At 33.7% G+C, this 16516-nt stretch overlaps 1 protein-coding gene across 3 annotated transcripts; it reads right to left on the reverse strand.

The window, feature by feature from the left end:
* Positions 1–41: 41 nt before the first annotated feature.
* LOC105364550 (probable cytochrome P450 49a1) lies at positions 42–16286 on the reverse strand. 3 transcript variants are annotated; one of them, XM_011502504.1, is made up of 11 exons: positions 16077–16286; positions 12350–12526; positions 9409–9655; positions 7734–7850; positions 5759–5835; positions 5174–5372; positions 4804–4963; positions 4522–4688; positions 4149–4227; positions 2290–2496; positions 42–175 (listed from the first exon to the last, which is right to left on the reverse strand). In XM_011502504.1, exons 2-11 carry the CDS (start codon positions 12471–12473, stop codon positions 68–70), a joined length of 1485 nt encoding a protein of 494 aa, XP_011500806.1. In that variant the 5' UTR covers positions 12474–12526; positions 16077–16286; the 3' UTR covers positions 42–67. The 3 variants fall into 3 exon arrangements, with proteins under 3 accessions (XP_011500806.1, XP_011500805.1, XP_011500804.1); XM_011502503.1 differs by lacking the exon at positions 16077–16286 and adding an exon at positions 14349–14400; XM_011502502.1 differs by lacking the exon at positions 16077–16286 and adding an exon at positions 14349–14398 and having other exon boundaries at positions 12350–12529.
* Positions 16287–16516: the final 230 nt, after the last annotated feature.

The raw sequence follows: 16516 nt of genomic DNA on the forward strand, positions 1-16516 counted from the left end.
TTAGAAATTATAAATAAAGATTAAAAAAAAAAATTATGAAAAACTACTTGTTGGTTATCTTCGGCATTCAGCGTTTAATGAATTTGAATTTTAATGGTCCTTTGGGCGTATACATTGGATCAATGTAGTAGTCTAACTTCTCATAGTGATATTCCACTCGGTACTTCTGGAAAACCTATAAAATACAAAAATAAATGAATAAATGTTGAATTATTTTTGTGTTCATCTGTAATTCTCGATGATTTCGAAGCAGAAGAAGATGGATAAAAAGATTACGTTTTAATATTTTAAAGAAAAATTGTTAGTTTATATGGTTATTGCGTTGCGATTGTGCTGTCCAAGAATTCATCATATAGATTTACGAAACCATATTAAAAAATTATTAAAATAAAAAATAATCGATAGTTAATTTATAATAGTATCTAAATTATTTTCCTCCACTTAAAGTAATAAATTAAAAATTTTATGATATACACAAGAAGTCGTACTATTTTACTATTTATTCATTTTTAATATGTTTATGTTAAATTTATATAATTTACCTCCTCTATATAAAATTTTCTCTTTATTTTTTGTGCAAGTTGAAAAGAAGAAAAAACTAGGACGTTTAAATATTACTCTATATCCTTTATATCTTCTACATTTTATAATCCAAAACAAAATTCAATAAACGAATGGCAAATAATTGTAATAAAAGCAAAGTGCTTCAACCTTTGATTAAACGAATAGTTCATGGCAGTACTTTTTCGTATAATGAATTTTTAATGCACGCATAAAAATCTTTTATTGTAAAGTATGAAATAGATTGTCGAGAACATACGCGCGCACGCACACACTTAACATTCCTTCCCGCCATGACGAGACACGAGATAAGTTTTTCATTAACAGAAAATCCCGTCATTATCCATGAGATTCATAATTCTTTGTTAACAATAGGTCAGTGCACATTATACGTTGCATGAGCGCGCTATAATTTTTTCTTTCCTCTTTCGAGATAGCGAATGAAATTTTACGACTACACGCCACTAATCGGCGCACAACTAAAAAAGTCATCTCAAAGGCTTCGATTGAAAAGTCTGCTCGCGAAGGAGTGAGCGTTCGGTTGGCTTGAATGGAATGCAGAGAAAAACAATCGACCGAAAGACAGAGTACGCGGTTCGTTCAACCGAAATATAAGGTTTAATGGGATGACGTAGAGTCAATGGTATTTTTCATTTTTCATCGATCACTGTTTCCCTCGTTAAGCGCCGCCTAGTTCGCGATTTAAAAATTGCACAAGACATTCACACGGATAGTGGTGTAGAACCTTCAAAAGTAAATAGACGAAAATGTTTGCTCGAGTATATGAAGCGTTTTGCTGTTTAGGTTTAGCGAGTAGAAAGCGAGATATATTTTGCGATAACATAATTGGATAATGGGCAGATAAATTGTTGAAATATTTTTGACTCGCTAATCCATTGTTCCTTTTTCGTTTTTATTTTTCTTTTCACGGTGGATGGAGAAAACAGATATACAATTCACGCAAATACCGAATCATTTATATCAATACAATGGGACTCTTATTCGTAATAATAATAATATTTGCATAAAGGCCGTTCATAATAAACTATATAATATAATTCGCGACAATATGATTACCAAGTATTCCTAAATATTATGAAGAGACTTAAATAAAAAAAAAAAAAAAAGACACAAACACACACACAAAATTATTCGAATACCGTAAAAATATAAGAAAATAATAATTAATATAATTATTATTTTTAAACGGTGATGATTTTACAATGTTAGGATTTTTCTACGAAATTTCAACGCATCGTTATTGAAGAAACAAAAGTGTGGCATAAATTTGCGATTTATTACATCTATTCATAAATCATGAATTTACAAATATTTTCAGGTGCCTTGAAATAGCAATATCCATCGAAGCTTTACACAAAAGAAAAAACAAGAAAGAAAAAGAAAAAAAAAAAAATTTTTTTGTCACGGACGTTGCCTCGCCTTTGCATATTAACAGCCGAACTCCAAATGCCGCGAAAAGCCGAAATGTTGTAGCAGATAAAAATCACAATAGTTGACGTCAAAGGCGTCAATATCGCCTTCCCGTTCTACCAAACAATACGAATCACTGGCAAGTCGTTAGGCAAGCGTGTTAAATTCATAAAATGCGAGGAAGCGATGGACGTAGCAATTTCGGCGTATGTCGTCATATCGCGCGCACCTCGTTATCGCAATGCCGACCACGCGCTTTCTCCCTCAGTGATGCGCTACGCTCGTTTTCCCCGTTACCTTGCTGAGGACGACGAGTATCTCGAGCTCGGCGAACCTGCGTCCGAGGCACATACGCCTCCCGTAGCCGAAGGGCAGAGATGCAAAGGCGTGACGGGGCGCCTCCAAGCCCCCGGAGTCGATCCATCGCTCCGGCAAGAAACGATCGCTACCTGGGAAGTAGCGCTCGGTGTTGCTGATCACGTAGTGTTGAAACACGACGTGCACCTGCGACAGGGAATAGGCGTTAGGCCGGATAAGGGCACGATCGAGGCTGCGATAGCACAAAGCTTTGCGGGGGTTGAGTGCTGATGGTAGTTGCGCGGTGCTGGTTGAGGGTGGACGGTTGAGGGGACAGGTAGGGGGAGGGGAGGAGAGAAGTAAAAGGAGGAGGACTTGTTATATACCTGCAGAATTATGACTCACCAGCGGTTATGGTCGACTTGAGCATTGCCGAGAGCATCTGACGATTCTTTCACCGCGGTATTATTAATTGCTAGTCACATTATTTGGGAGAGGATTGTTGGGCTGTGGGCCAATTTTGTTGGATCGAACGCGTGGAACCGTAACGCGATGCTTTGATTACTTTAAAAAAGAAAATATAGAAGAAAAAAGCTTCTACAAGGGCATTATCTGTTAAGTGAGTTAAACCAACGGTAATTAAAATCATTAACAGTTATCTTCGGTATTACTCTAAGCCGTTTTCGAAACTTTAATCCTAAACAGCTTTCAAATTGTTCGATCTTTGCTTATGGTATATTTTTAAGTAAACTGTATTGCTCTTTGACATTTATTTTACGCAGTTGTCACGAATTTTACTTTAAGGATTAAACTCAAATTCCCAATATATTGTCTTTGTCATATGTAATTTTTTAAAAGAAACTTTTCTTAAATTATTCTTCATTATTTCTTAAATGTGCATTATATGAAAAAAAGATATTTTTTTATTTTTTTTTTTTATTTTTTTTTTTTGTACACACTTCATGCATCCGTAAATACGATAATACACATTTCCGTATTCTTTAACGATGACAAAGCAGATATGAGAAATGACATTACTTTGGAGTTGAAGTATGAAAAATATTGTTTGAACGATATTTCGTTCGATTAAGCTAAAAATAGCAACGAGGCTAAATATATTAAATAAAAGAATAGTTAAATATTTATATTCTTTCATTTCTTCAATTCTACATCACTAACTCTAGTTTTCATATTTCCGTCATTTCATCATGAAAACAAAAGGTCAACTCGTCACCATTTTCATTAATTTTTGTTTTTTATTTTCTTTTAACGTAATATCATCATAAAAGCCATTATAATGTTCATTAGATCAATTAGAGAAAGTAAACAAAATTTTGTAAATTTTTTGATAAAACAAAAATTTTATAATTTAATTGTTGAATTAAGGTTGAATTTCAAAGACGCATCATTAAACAGCGGGAAGTGGAAAAATCTGACATTTCGTAATACTGCCTTAACCGAAGTCGTTGAATTATCCATAGTTGTTCAAAGTTTTAAAGGATGTGAGGAGGAGAAGGTGGAGGAGCAGAAGGAGGGGAGGGAGGAATTAGTCGTCACTCGCACTCGTCAAGCCACTCTCAAAGAATTAACTATTATTGAGTCCTCGAGGGGCGCTCGATGAATATTCATCTTGGCGATTAATGATTTAAGCGTCGAGCCATCGAACGAGCGAGCGACAGAGCGATATAAATAGCGTGAAATTTCCGAGTGTGCGCGTCTCACGCCATTAAAGTCACTCGCAATCCTAAACGAACTCCTCGTTCCCGACAGCGGCGTTCGCATGCGTCGTTCGATAAAATCGCGCGCACCGTCAGAATCATGATAATTGAGCGGCGATAAAAGATTACAATGGGACTTACGCCTTTGGGAACGTGGTAGCCGCTAATGATGGTGTCGCTCGTCATGCAGCGCCCATTGCCAATCACCACCGGGAACATTCTTCACGGCAAATTGCAACAGACAATCACGACCATCGGACGTTAATGACAAAGTCTCGTGGAGACGGGGCAAGTGGGCCCAGACATGGGGAACCGCCGGCCGGCTACGTTGTCCTCGTCGAGGATCCCGGCCCTTGCGCAAAACGCATCATTCGAATAATCGCGGTCGAGTGTTCCCGTCGGCTCATTTTGCATTTCATCGGTCCCCGGATTCGCGAGCGGACGACGGTTCCCCTGGCGATCTCGGCACCAAACACCCCTCCCCCCTCCCTCCCACAACGATGCAACGCCTCACCTCTGAGTCTCCTTTATGCACGCCTTGAGGTACTTAAGCTCGTTTATGTGCGAGGTGGTGATCTGGTCGGTCTCGCCCAGGACGCGCCTCATCTCGTCGTGGAGCATCTCCTGTTTGTCCGGGTGGAGGGCAAGCTGATACAAGACCGAAGCGACGGAATTGGAGGTCTGCCCGCGTTAATAAGCAATAATTCCATCGTCAGGAGCTTTATTTTGCGATTATGGTTTTGGTAAGCGTAAGCCGTGGGAGCGGCTCGATACTCGTCAATATTCGAGGACTTACCGTGTCGATACCAACTAGAAAGAGATCGAAGGCGAGTACCGTAGCAAGCTGGGTATTCCCCTCGCTCGCCAGCACACGCTCCAAAAGCGAAAGTTTATCTTGCGTCTTTGTGGAGAGTTTCGAGCGCTCGAGGGCCAGCTCCGTGAATTTGGACGTTGTGCTGCGAAGCGAACAAAGAAAGATGAAAAGTCAAGGATTTTGTTAAGTATCTAATATTTGATGGTGCGCGCACTCTCTCTCTCCCCCCCTCCCTCTCTCTCTCTCTCTCTCTCTCTCTCTCTCTCTCTCTCTCTCTCTCTCTCTCTCTCGTAAATCCAAACATGAATATAATGCCACGAGATTAGATAAAGGAGATACGTGAATCTTTCACCTCAATATCACATCGAGGGCGCTGATATATTTTCGCCAGGTGGGTGTGTTAAAGAACTTCCAGAACGGAATCTTCAGCTCCAGCACGCCCACGTTCTTGAAGAACACGAGGACCGCGTTGATGAGTTGTTGAATTTCGGGTGGTGCGTGTTCCTCGTCTAAACATCCCAATCGGACATCGAGAGCCACCCGAGCTATCGCTGATTGCCATTAGGAGAGAATCAAGTTTAATGCTTTTATCGTGAAAAATTTTTCAATCCTATAATCTAATATTCCAAATGTTAGGCCATTTCGCGCGCTACTCAACCATCCACGAACTAACAACAATCGCACGAAATCCACTTAATAATTTGCCTTCATAATTGTGAAGAAACTTCGGTCGAACTTTCCAAACAAGGCCACTAAAGCATTAACAGAGTTTTTAAAATTCGTGCTAAGCACGTACGTAGTACATCGTAAGCGTAAGATATTTTGTAATCGTAGTGTAAGTAACGTAACATTACCTCACCGCCGTGAAAAACTAAACCAATTGTCTATTACAACGTGAAAAATTATTCAAGCACTTAGGAGCGTGCGCGTTACTTACATTCCAGGGACCATTTGTGAATTTCATTTAGAAAGTTTTCAGGCACCTCGTCCTTCTCGTCTTTTATCTTCTCTATCCTAAACAAAAATATAAGTATATGCAATGCACGTTCGACGTAATCAATAAGCGCATGACCGGTATGATGGATTATTACGTTGGCAAAGGGAGGAGCGTTGGGGTCATGAGCCATTGTGCATGAAGAAAGCGGCAAGCGGTGGGAATTGTAAGAGTCGCTCTGCGTTTTATGCTTTATGCTCGAGATGATATTGAGCGAACGGCTGATATATATTTGCGGCGAGTAAACGAAAACGCGACTTTCTCCGCTCACTTCAATCAACCCTCGACGAAATTCGGTCCAATTCTAGCTTCTTAATAATTCAGGTTAAAATACGAAGAGAATCTTCCGTTTGTTTAACGGTTTAACTTATCGATTCCCATGGCTTCGGCAACTTTAAAGAATCTTTATTTATTTATAGTTTCTAATCAAACATTACAACACCCAAGCACATGTGTATTTGAGGAAAGATCGTACAAATACAGGAAATTGCGTTCGTTTACATTTTGGAAAATTTAAAGATTTTCCAGATATATTGATCAGAAAATTCATTATACATTGCATACGTTAGGTGACGAAAGTTTACATATATTTTACTGTCCTTGGCATGTAATATTTTCTTTTTTTTTTTGTATGCACAGCCAACTTATAATAATTCATAATTTTATAACTTTTATAACACTTTTATTTGACGTGTTAAAAAAAAAAACAGTGAAGCGACATAATTTATAACGTGAGATATTAATATAGTAAATAATAATTAATGTCAACTAAATAACATAATTTTCTTCCTATCTTACTTACACCCATATCAATAATTATAAGTATAAATTATTAATAAAAAATATTATAACATTAATCTATCACTTATTACCGTTTTTTTTTTTTTTTTTTATTTTTTTTTTAATGTTTATTCAATCATTTTATTATCAAATAGATAAATTAAAATTTATCGTAGATGATGAGAAGATGATGATACTCTACGTAGATGGTGATTGAGACTTTGAATAATATTAAGGTTTTATAACTGACATATGTGAACAAAATTTTGCTAACATTCGCACGGAATTCTGAAATATAATTCTATCGTTATTTTTTTCTTTTTCTTTCTTTTTTTTTTTTTTTTTTGCTATATTTTTGTATTATTGATTATTCAAATAAGCCATTTAAAATAATAGATTTTTTCAATATTATGTACGGCTTTAACATAGCTATTTTCTTCAATGAATTTTAGCTTTCAACTGCTTAAATATTCATATTTTCTCTTTTGCTTTAAATGTGAATTGTTGTGAATATAATTAAACTTTCTTCACTACACTGTGCTTGAGTCTAGATCAATTATGTATGGTATACGTCCATTGTTATTATTGATAAACTCGATAAGATTTTCCAACGTTAAATTGTAGACGACAGGTCATCTTGTTTTAATTATCTTGTCATTTGTTTGTTTATTTTTTTTTTTTTTTTTTTTTTTTTTTTTTATAGATGTTTATAAAGCAAATATTCAATCACTACTCGTAAATCTATATACTAATAAAACTCTGACTAACAATATCTATCCGTTATAAGTTCACATCAATAATGCCTTTATAATAGTTTGTACGCAGAACTATTAAGAACTATTAACTAATAAGATATGGAGAAACATTTAGAAAAATTTGGTAATAGTGACGTATATTTACAACCAATGCGGTTCATCTTTATGAATATGAAATTATTAAAATTTATTCAAAGCCTAAGAGTGCAATCACATACGCATCGAACGAATACGTACGATTAAAATTTTTTGAAAAAATTAAGATTATAAAAACAATCGTAACGATTAGCAAAAAAGCGCACATTTTAATAAGCGTAACAATCATGCGACCTCGTGTTCGAAAGCAGATATGAACTCAGTGACGACATTATGAACATTTGTACCTCTCGATAAAAGCTCGACTGGCATCGTCGATCGTCTCGGTATACATACGAGCCGTACGTGGTTGCAGCATCACCTGCTGGACTTTGCTCCGAAAATTGTACCAGCCCTCGCCGTGTCTGTCAACCATAAGGAACATAAATTTTTTCAATTATATATGAAATTTCATACGGACTTTCTTTAGTCAATATTGGACTTTAGCAATAACTAAGTTTGCTAATAAATTCAGGCCTCCAATTACAATAATTATTGTTCAACGATATTCATTATCTATAAAATTTGTTACAGAATTGTTAATTAGAGTTTGTGTATAATGAAGTTTATTGAGAATAAGGTGAGATTTTTTTAAATTGTCATTGTATAATACGAGTTTCTAGCCTTACGTGCTAAATATAAATCATCTATAGATTATCAGATCGCTCGTTTAAAATTGTTTCTAAGCTACTCGAATTGTAAAGGAAAGTAAAATTTATACGAATTCATCATGGTAAAGCAGGACGCGGCTGTAATAAAATAGATGACTCTTGTTTTATTACAGTTACTTTGATATTACCAGAAGCTACTTTATAAGTAATTTACTTCTATTTAATGAAACAATAAAATCAAATGAAAAAAGTTATCGATCGAGTTTTCAGTATTATATTTCATTTAAATATTTGTAAATACATATCAGCTATCTCCATTACATTCATAACAATACGAATGTAAAAAAATAGAAATAGTTTTATCATAATTATAATAATAATGCTATAATATAAAAAATGCAGATATAGTTGTAGAAGTAAATGTAATTAATTGGTGTAAGAATTATTCTTGTGAATGTGTTAAATTTTTATTACTTTATACGAGACTAAGATAAAACAACGATTATATTATTCGTTAATTATAAAAAATAATGTAACCAAAATTAAAAAGGTTCCTTAGATTTTCACGATTAAATTTATTTGATATCACGACTATAGAGAATATTAAATGCAAATATTATAAAATATTATTTGGATATTTGTTTGAAATATTTCTTGAAAAAAGTAGAAAAATATCTACGACATTTAAAAGATTCGTTAAATTAAACTGTTTTTTATAAAAATTTTTTTCAACACGATATGAATCACCTCAACTTTCTAGCTCAACTGAATATGATCTATTAAAAAAAAAAAATTAATTATTATTAAAGAAAAAGGTTCACCGTAAGATCTACCGATGCTTTGTTTTTTTTTAATTTTTTTCTTTTTTTTTTTTTTATCACGAATGACTCACGATCAGTCGTTTGACGTTTTTAATTAAAAATAAAGATAAATTAGTCGCAATTAAAGATAATTTTTTAAAAAAAAATTTACTTTTCACATAATACGTAACGTGTCGCGTAGAACTGAGTTCGATAATCCATTCTATATTAAACTAAACAATTAGAACATTACAAACTACTTTCTATACACTCTGCACAGATTTCAGGAAATTACTATTAAAATATCGGATTGATCGCAACTGATATTCATAGAACGAAATTAACCGCCAGACCTTACGTACTTAAATGTCCATAAAAGCAACATTATACGCTTATATAACGTATATTGTAATTTCATTGTCACATAATACAGTATTGCAATACTTAAATTATCTTCGCGTAAGATATTTCGCCGCGAGAAAAGATCTATTGAAATTCGCTTTTAAACTCACACGGCAATAACACCAGGATTCTCGTTGAAAATATCTTTGCGCAACACGTGCTTGTAGTAATCAAGGGACGGCATTTTCGGTCGATGTGGCATCCGCTCCTCCTGCCGGAAGATCCGCTCGATCTCGTCGGCATCGTATACAAAGACCATGTCTGGACGATTGAGTAGGCCCTCGACTTTAACGATATCGCCGTATTCCTCGTACAATCTCCTTGACACTTTGTCAACCTCGTGGATCTTGAAGTTACCTGGACGCGAGGGCAGGAAGCATCGTAAGAAACAAGAATTTCACGAAATATGCTTTGTAAGAGAAGGAGAAAAAAAAGAAAGAAAGAAGAAGATTAATGCTTGGATATGGGTAGATTGAAAAATTTCTTTTTACAAGACTCCGCGAAACGCTAAATATTGGTTGTAAATGTTGTTAGTATTGTTGTAATGGCGCTCAGCTTGTCTGTGTAATCAGGAAATAAATTTAATATTTCATATTTTAACTTCCTACCTTAGAGAAAGCCACTACTAATCAATTATGTTTGCATTTAAATTTCTTCTGCTTTGCGACAGTTTATTTCGACGTATTGAAAACAAATATTGTTTATTTTACTCGTTTAGTAGGCGGTGACAATAAAGTAAAGTCCACTTTAAGAGTATAATTGAGACTTCAGAGACATAGCCATTAAAAGTAGTTTCACAACGTCGTAATAAAAATGTAAAATTTCTGTTTTTATTGATACTCGTAAAATTGTTAAAAAAAAAAAATCTACGCTAATTCGTCAATATTTGAAATATTTACGACAACATTTGTATGTAAAGTTAAAGAATATAAAATGTCGCCAATTATTCTATTGCTATATTCTCATGGGATTTTAATTATAATGTAATTATGTATATTTCATTAGTATATAAAAAAAAAATTGCATTAATATACTCATTATGTTATATTATAATGTCAATTATAAATAAATCCCAAATATCATATCCTGTACGTATTAATTAGCATTGAATAAAACATAAAACATTGTGTTGTATTGTAGTAATTAGTATTTATTATTGCATCTTAATTTTTTTTTTTTTTTTTTTTTTTTTTTTTTTTTTTTATTTAATAGTTAATGCGTAAGAACAAACCTCTTGGAGATATTACGGGTTTTCACTTTCTAAGAAGTTATTTGTTACGTACGTATGTCAATGCGCGTACATTTGGGCATCCACGTTGTATACAATCTAAGCGGGACGTGAGAAAAAGAATAGAAGAGCCGCCGTAAATTTGGAGAGTCGAGGTCCAAGGGACTCGAAACTATGCGTGGAAAACTATTACAACATGGCTTTCTGCGCCACGTGTGTAATTTGAATAAGTAGGAAATATTTACCTGCTTTCGACAAGTTTTGGAGTTGTGATTTTCAGTTTACCCGTGAAAGGTGACAATTGGAGTGAAAATCCATGACTGAGTATCCGATAAAAGCTAATGTACAATACTATGCTAATACACATCGTACGCAACTTATGATAATTAACTCTATTCTATAAATAGTTCGTTTAATCATTACTATAATTTATTTTATAGTCAAATTATTTTCTGCAAATTTTATTTTTTCTTCGGTTATTCTCGCTTCTCCCTCGTGCATTATAACGAGGTGTTTTAACGTTTGTACAATAGTTTTTTAATTTTATAATCGCGTGTACAAATTACTACCTTTAAATTGCCAAAGAATTAATGAATTTAATATTTTAATATTATATATATATATATTTTTTTTTGGATAAATATTTCCTTTAACTCATTGTAAAATTCGTGGTAAATTAATTATTTGCCTGTTAAACAGAAGTCTGATTGTGCGATTAATTGAATAATTTATTCTATGATCATAAATAGTTCATATTAATAGAGTAAAAGTTTTCATTAGTTATGCAGAGCTTTACAAGTACGATAGCTATATATTTATTGTCTTGTGTATGAATATGTATATAATTTAAAAGAAAAGAAAGATTGTAGAAAGTAGTGGCAAATTAACGGTATTTTGTTGGAGCTCGTAGTATTGTACGCTACGTAATAATTATTAAAGATTTTGTTTATGCGGGTGTGCTATTAATTTACTTTAACATTTATCTCGATAGAAGGTTAACGTTATAGATCTGATTATTAAAATTTGAACGTCTGCATGCATTTTAGATATTATCAATAATAAGTGACGAATGATCGAGTAAACGCCGAATGCTCAATATGTGCAAATAATTATTTTTTTGTACAATGAAAACTATTATGCTTTACTCGGATTTAGTTGTTACTCTTTAACTCTTACCATTAATTATTCCAGACCATATTTCTCTTTATTATCCAATCTTTAAAATTGCAAATTAAACATCGCGGGCGCGCGCGCGCGCGCGCGCGCACACACACACACACTTACAAATATTAAATTTATTTCCATACAATGTATACAATGTATTTTCATGTACTATACGTTACTACATCCTATTTGTAATAATTTCTGCTAATTTAAAGATTTTTAAACATTCTCAAGCCCATTCCCATGTTTATAATTGCTTCATCTCTGTGGCTAATTATGACGCGGATAATAATCGATCGATAATACAGAAAACTCACAGATATATTAATATTAATAAATAAAATTAAAATTAAAATCTAATTGTTGATTAGCGAGACTTTCTAACGGTGATCTTACCAAGCTACATTGAAAGACATCACATTTAAGTATTTTCATCGCACAAGTTTCATATTTATAAGCCATATAAAAGATATTAATAATCTCCATGAATTTGCCATGCCCGATTAGTATTATAACTAAAGTATCATGCCCCTTTGAATTTAGCAAGACTGTAAAAACCATCGATACTATTATTTTTCCTCTCCCTTCGAAATACGAAGCGTCCACTTAGGGACAAATCCATACTTAGTCGTCGAGAAGGAATATACGTGAGGCATTACCGATGAAGGGTATAAATCTCCAGGTGTTGCCCAAAAAAGGTATGGGTGTTGGTCCTGGCATTTCGGCGTAAGGCCTAATCCGGCCCACGTCGGTCGCCAATGTCTCCATCATTCGCCTCAACATCCTCGTAGTCGTCGGCTCCGTACCAAAGGTAGATGTGACAGCGCCGGTGCGCGCTGCTAATTGAATGTTAAATGAAAATTTTTAGAAACACGGGCGGACGCGCTTAGAATGCGCAATATCACTTTTAATTCCCTAAGCGAGGAATCTTTCTGAGAAACCGAGGCGGATAATGCGATAAGTAATTCCCGGACGGAGCCACGGGTTTTTGCAATTTTACTTTACAATTGCCGATTATTATCGTGCTTGCATAATAACTTTCATGACTTTTACTTATTAAAAGTAGACCAGTGCTTCCTTACCTGATTTTTGGCAATAACTAGTCATTATCCATTATATAGCAATTAAAGTTTAATAATTAAAAGCTTCGAGACTACTTGATCGTCCAAATATTATACATTCCGAGAAATTGACATTCTAATAAAAAAAATTTTTTTTTACAATGTATTGTATAGAGTAACTTTAAATTTCATCAAATATCAAATTCAAATAAATATCTTTATAAGAGAAATAGCGAGCATAATTTTTATACGGTGTATTAATATGAATTATGTGTCGTAAGATTTTACGTAGTTACGTTAATTACTATTAATAGACTTAACACGCATCACTTCAATTGCACGGCATATAAGAACTTTTATAATTCATAATTCAACTAAGTAAATATACGTGTGTTAAGATAAGCAATTCGTTAATATGAAACGGCATTATGAGGTGCTTGTACATCTTAAATTAATTGTAATCGAGGAAACAACCAGTAAAGACCGCAGAGTTGCTGCATCATTGTGCAGTTAATTTATCCTATACAGTCATATTGTTAATATAGTTTTTGAAGAATAACCCATACAACTGCACATTTCCTCAAACTCGCTAATTTATATGTATCGATTAATCTCGCTATCATATAAATTTCTTATTATCATTTCTGTTTCACTTATCATTTATATTTATACTTTCTATTCGTTGTTAAATAGAAAGTTATTGTACTGTGGTATTATGATTACATGACAATATTGAAGAATATTATTATCACGTAACATTATGAGAGTATTCGAGATTTTTAATAATTGTCAATAATATTTATAATTCATAATAATACACATGAATTGCATCATTTATGCATGTTTAACTTGATTATTAATACAATTTTTCTAAGTTTAAGAATTGTTCCTTATTTTTAGATGAAATCTATTTCAACGTATTATCGTTATAAAAAAAAAAAAAAAAAAGAAGAAAAAAAAGAACAGAATTATATTTCGTCCAATAATTCAACAATACGAATTATTATATAATTGATTTCTTATCTAATATTTAAAATGTTTATAATTATTCTAAACAACACGTTTCACAAAAAAATTAACTTTTTAACTATCACTTTTTATTTTACGTAATTACATATTATCTATGATTAATATGTTTAATTCATAATTATAGCAAATGTAGAGTTTCATTTTATTATATAATTTGTTGTATTATACAAAGTAAAATATCAATCGGTTGTCCTTGTAATTATTATTTTGATCAAATTTAACGGATCGAACGGGTCTACTTCTTCAGTACTTCCGTTAAAATGTTCGAATAAATGTTGGAATTTTCAATAAATTCTTTGTCAGATTTACGTCCATTGCCAATACGTTAATTCGTGACAGCTCGATCGAAAATTTTTATCAATTTCATTTCAATACGTCATTAAAACTACATAGTTTTATATTAATTATCGTAAGCCCGTGAATTATATAAGTATGTGGATCCATGGTCCTGCCAGAAAATTTCCAAAAAAATTTGCAAGCCTGGCATTTTTACAGATCCTTTTTGCATAATACATCTCGCACATAATGCCAGCGCAGAAAAAGTATATTTCCAATTATAACGACATACCGAAGCGGCCGACAATTGTCGTCATTGCCGAGCGAATCCGTCACCCAGCATAAAAAAAAGGGCCTGAATGGTATGGATAGTAGAGGGTGGGGGGGGGCGAGAAGGCAGATCCAACCGCTGCTCCTCTTACGCAATAATTTGCAGGACGTAGAACGTATGTACACGGCACCGGCTAGACGACACCCAGCGAAAGGCACGTAATCGGCTCTTCCGTACCGGGATTGTGTCGCTTGTCCACGCGTCTGCCGCTTCAACCCCTCATTATGCGCTTTGCACTGCAAAATATATTAATAAACAATAGGCGAGATCTGTTTTACAGCCGAGAGGTTTGCTTTGCGAGATTAAGCACGCGCCGATGAATAAGGATTCGGGCAGAAAAGAGTGCTAGGCTCTTTCCGGCACGCTATGCCGATTAGATTTCAAAAGTTTACAATAAGTTCTTTCACTTTTCACTCGACGTGTCTGCATTAACAAATCTCCGTTATCGTTATGTCAGTCTAGGCATAATAATATCGAATCACTTGCATAACGCACGCTGGCAAAAATGTAATCGAACAAATGCAATTATCCTAGTTGAAAGGCTGCTTGTAATAAGGGAAATCGAAAATCTAATTTCCTGAATTTTTGTAAAGAAATATGTGCTTATTATACGTGTTCCCTTAAGGCGTTGCCTAATTTTCAACTTCAGTCAACTTCACTGAGCTTAATAAGCGCTGATAAAGCTTGGCTAGCGATAAATTGTTTATCTGGATTCTAATAGTGCAATACAACCTATTAACAATGCTCGAATAATCATCGTAAACAAAATTAGGCTCTTTTGACTTCTGAATAAGTGAAAGTAAAATTGTAAGCCACGGTAAAACTTTATTAAATCCCGTAGAATATAATTTTTTGTTTGAAAATTTTCCATTATTATAATGCAAAATAATCGCTTTACTAAGTATCGTTTTATTTCATTATCTCATCAACGCTTAAGTTATTTATTTCTGTGTAAAATTTGAAAGTCGTTTGGACCTTTTAAAACAAAAAGAAAATATATTATTTCATTATCAAAAAAAAAATATATTATATGATTTTTTAAGCAATAATGTCTTAATTTGACTTTTACCAATAATAGCGCGAATAACATTTATCATTACATATGTTTTTGGATGCAATTGGAATAAATATTGTTTTTTCTTTTCAATCACAACGCTAAGAAGAACTAAATTTATTGCAATCAGATTAATTCTACGAGACTCGTTTTTTCCTTTTTCCTTTTTTTTCCTAAATAAAAGCACATATTTACATTCTCGCCGATATTTAAAAAATAATCATATACTTTATCACCAATGATTTTGTGAATGAAAAGCAATGAAAGTACTTTGAAAAGTTAAAAATTAAAATGCGAATGCAAATAACCGTTCGCAAATAGTATAAATGGAAGGGAAAACTATCGTAATATGGATCTTGGATTAACTCGATCAAGGAATGAAAATTTTCTATAATAATCATGAATTTCTAAACGTAAAATCTCAAATGATTAATGGTGCTAATTGACGGAGCGGCTAATTATTCCGACGGTTCGGAAACCACCAGAGATAATTTAATTAAATGGTCATATTATTGTAGAAATATTGCCAAATCCTCGTTTGAATATTTGGAGTAAAGACACGAAACTGCCAACAAGAAGAGTTTCAGCAGGTCATAAAAAATTAAGCAAACATAAAAAATAAATTAATTTTTTACCTGTTGCACGCTACGTATTAAATATCAAAAAAACAAAGCATCGAAATGATATGTAATCGCCGTCGGCTTAAATGAATCGGACAGGCAAACTGTCTTCCCTATTTTCACTACTTAAGTACTTAATCGGAAGAAAAGAGAGACGTATGAACTCACGATCGCGGTCACCGAGTATTATTCAAAACCAGCGCTATTAGTTGATAATATACTTCTGAGGTTCACCGACGTTTTGTATGTCCGTCCGCGAGCTCGACGGTCTCTCGGCGCAAGCGCGAGGAGACGCCGCGAGGTGGGAAAGTCGAGGCGGGAGGAGGAAAGCACACGGATATTAAAAACTCACGATTTTATTTATTATTGTTTGGGAGTCGGGAGCCGAAACCTATTTGTGGTGGATATTATTTGCACGAGTTTGCTCTGGGTTAATGTTCGGAATGATAAATTAA

This window comes from Ceratosolen solmsi, unplaced genomic scaffold (genome assembly GCF_000503995.2).
Source record: "Ceratosolen solmsi marchali unplaced genomic scaffold, CerSol_1.0 scaffold39, whole genome shotgun sequence".
NCBI classification, from domain to species: Eukaryota; Metazoa; Arthropoda; class Insecta; order Hymenoptera; family Agaonidae; genus Ceratosolen; species Ceratosolen solmsi.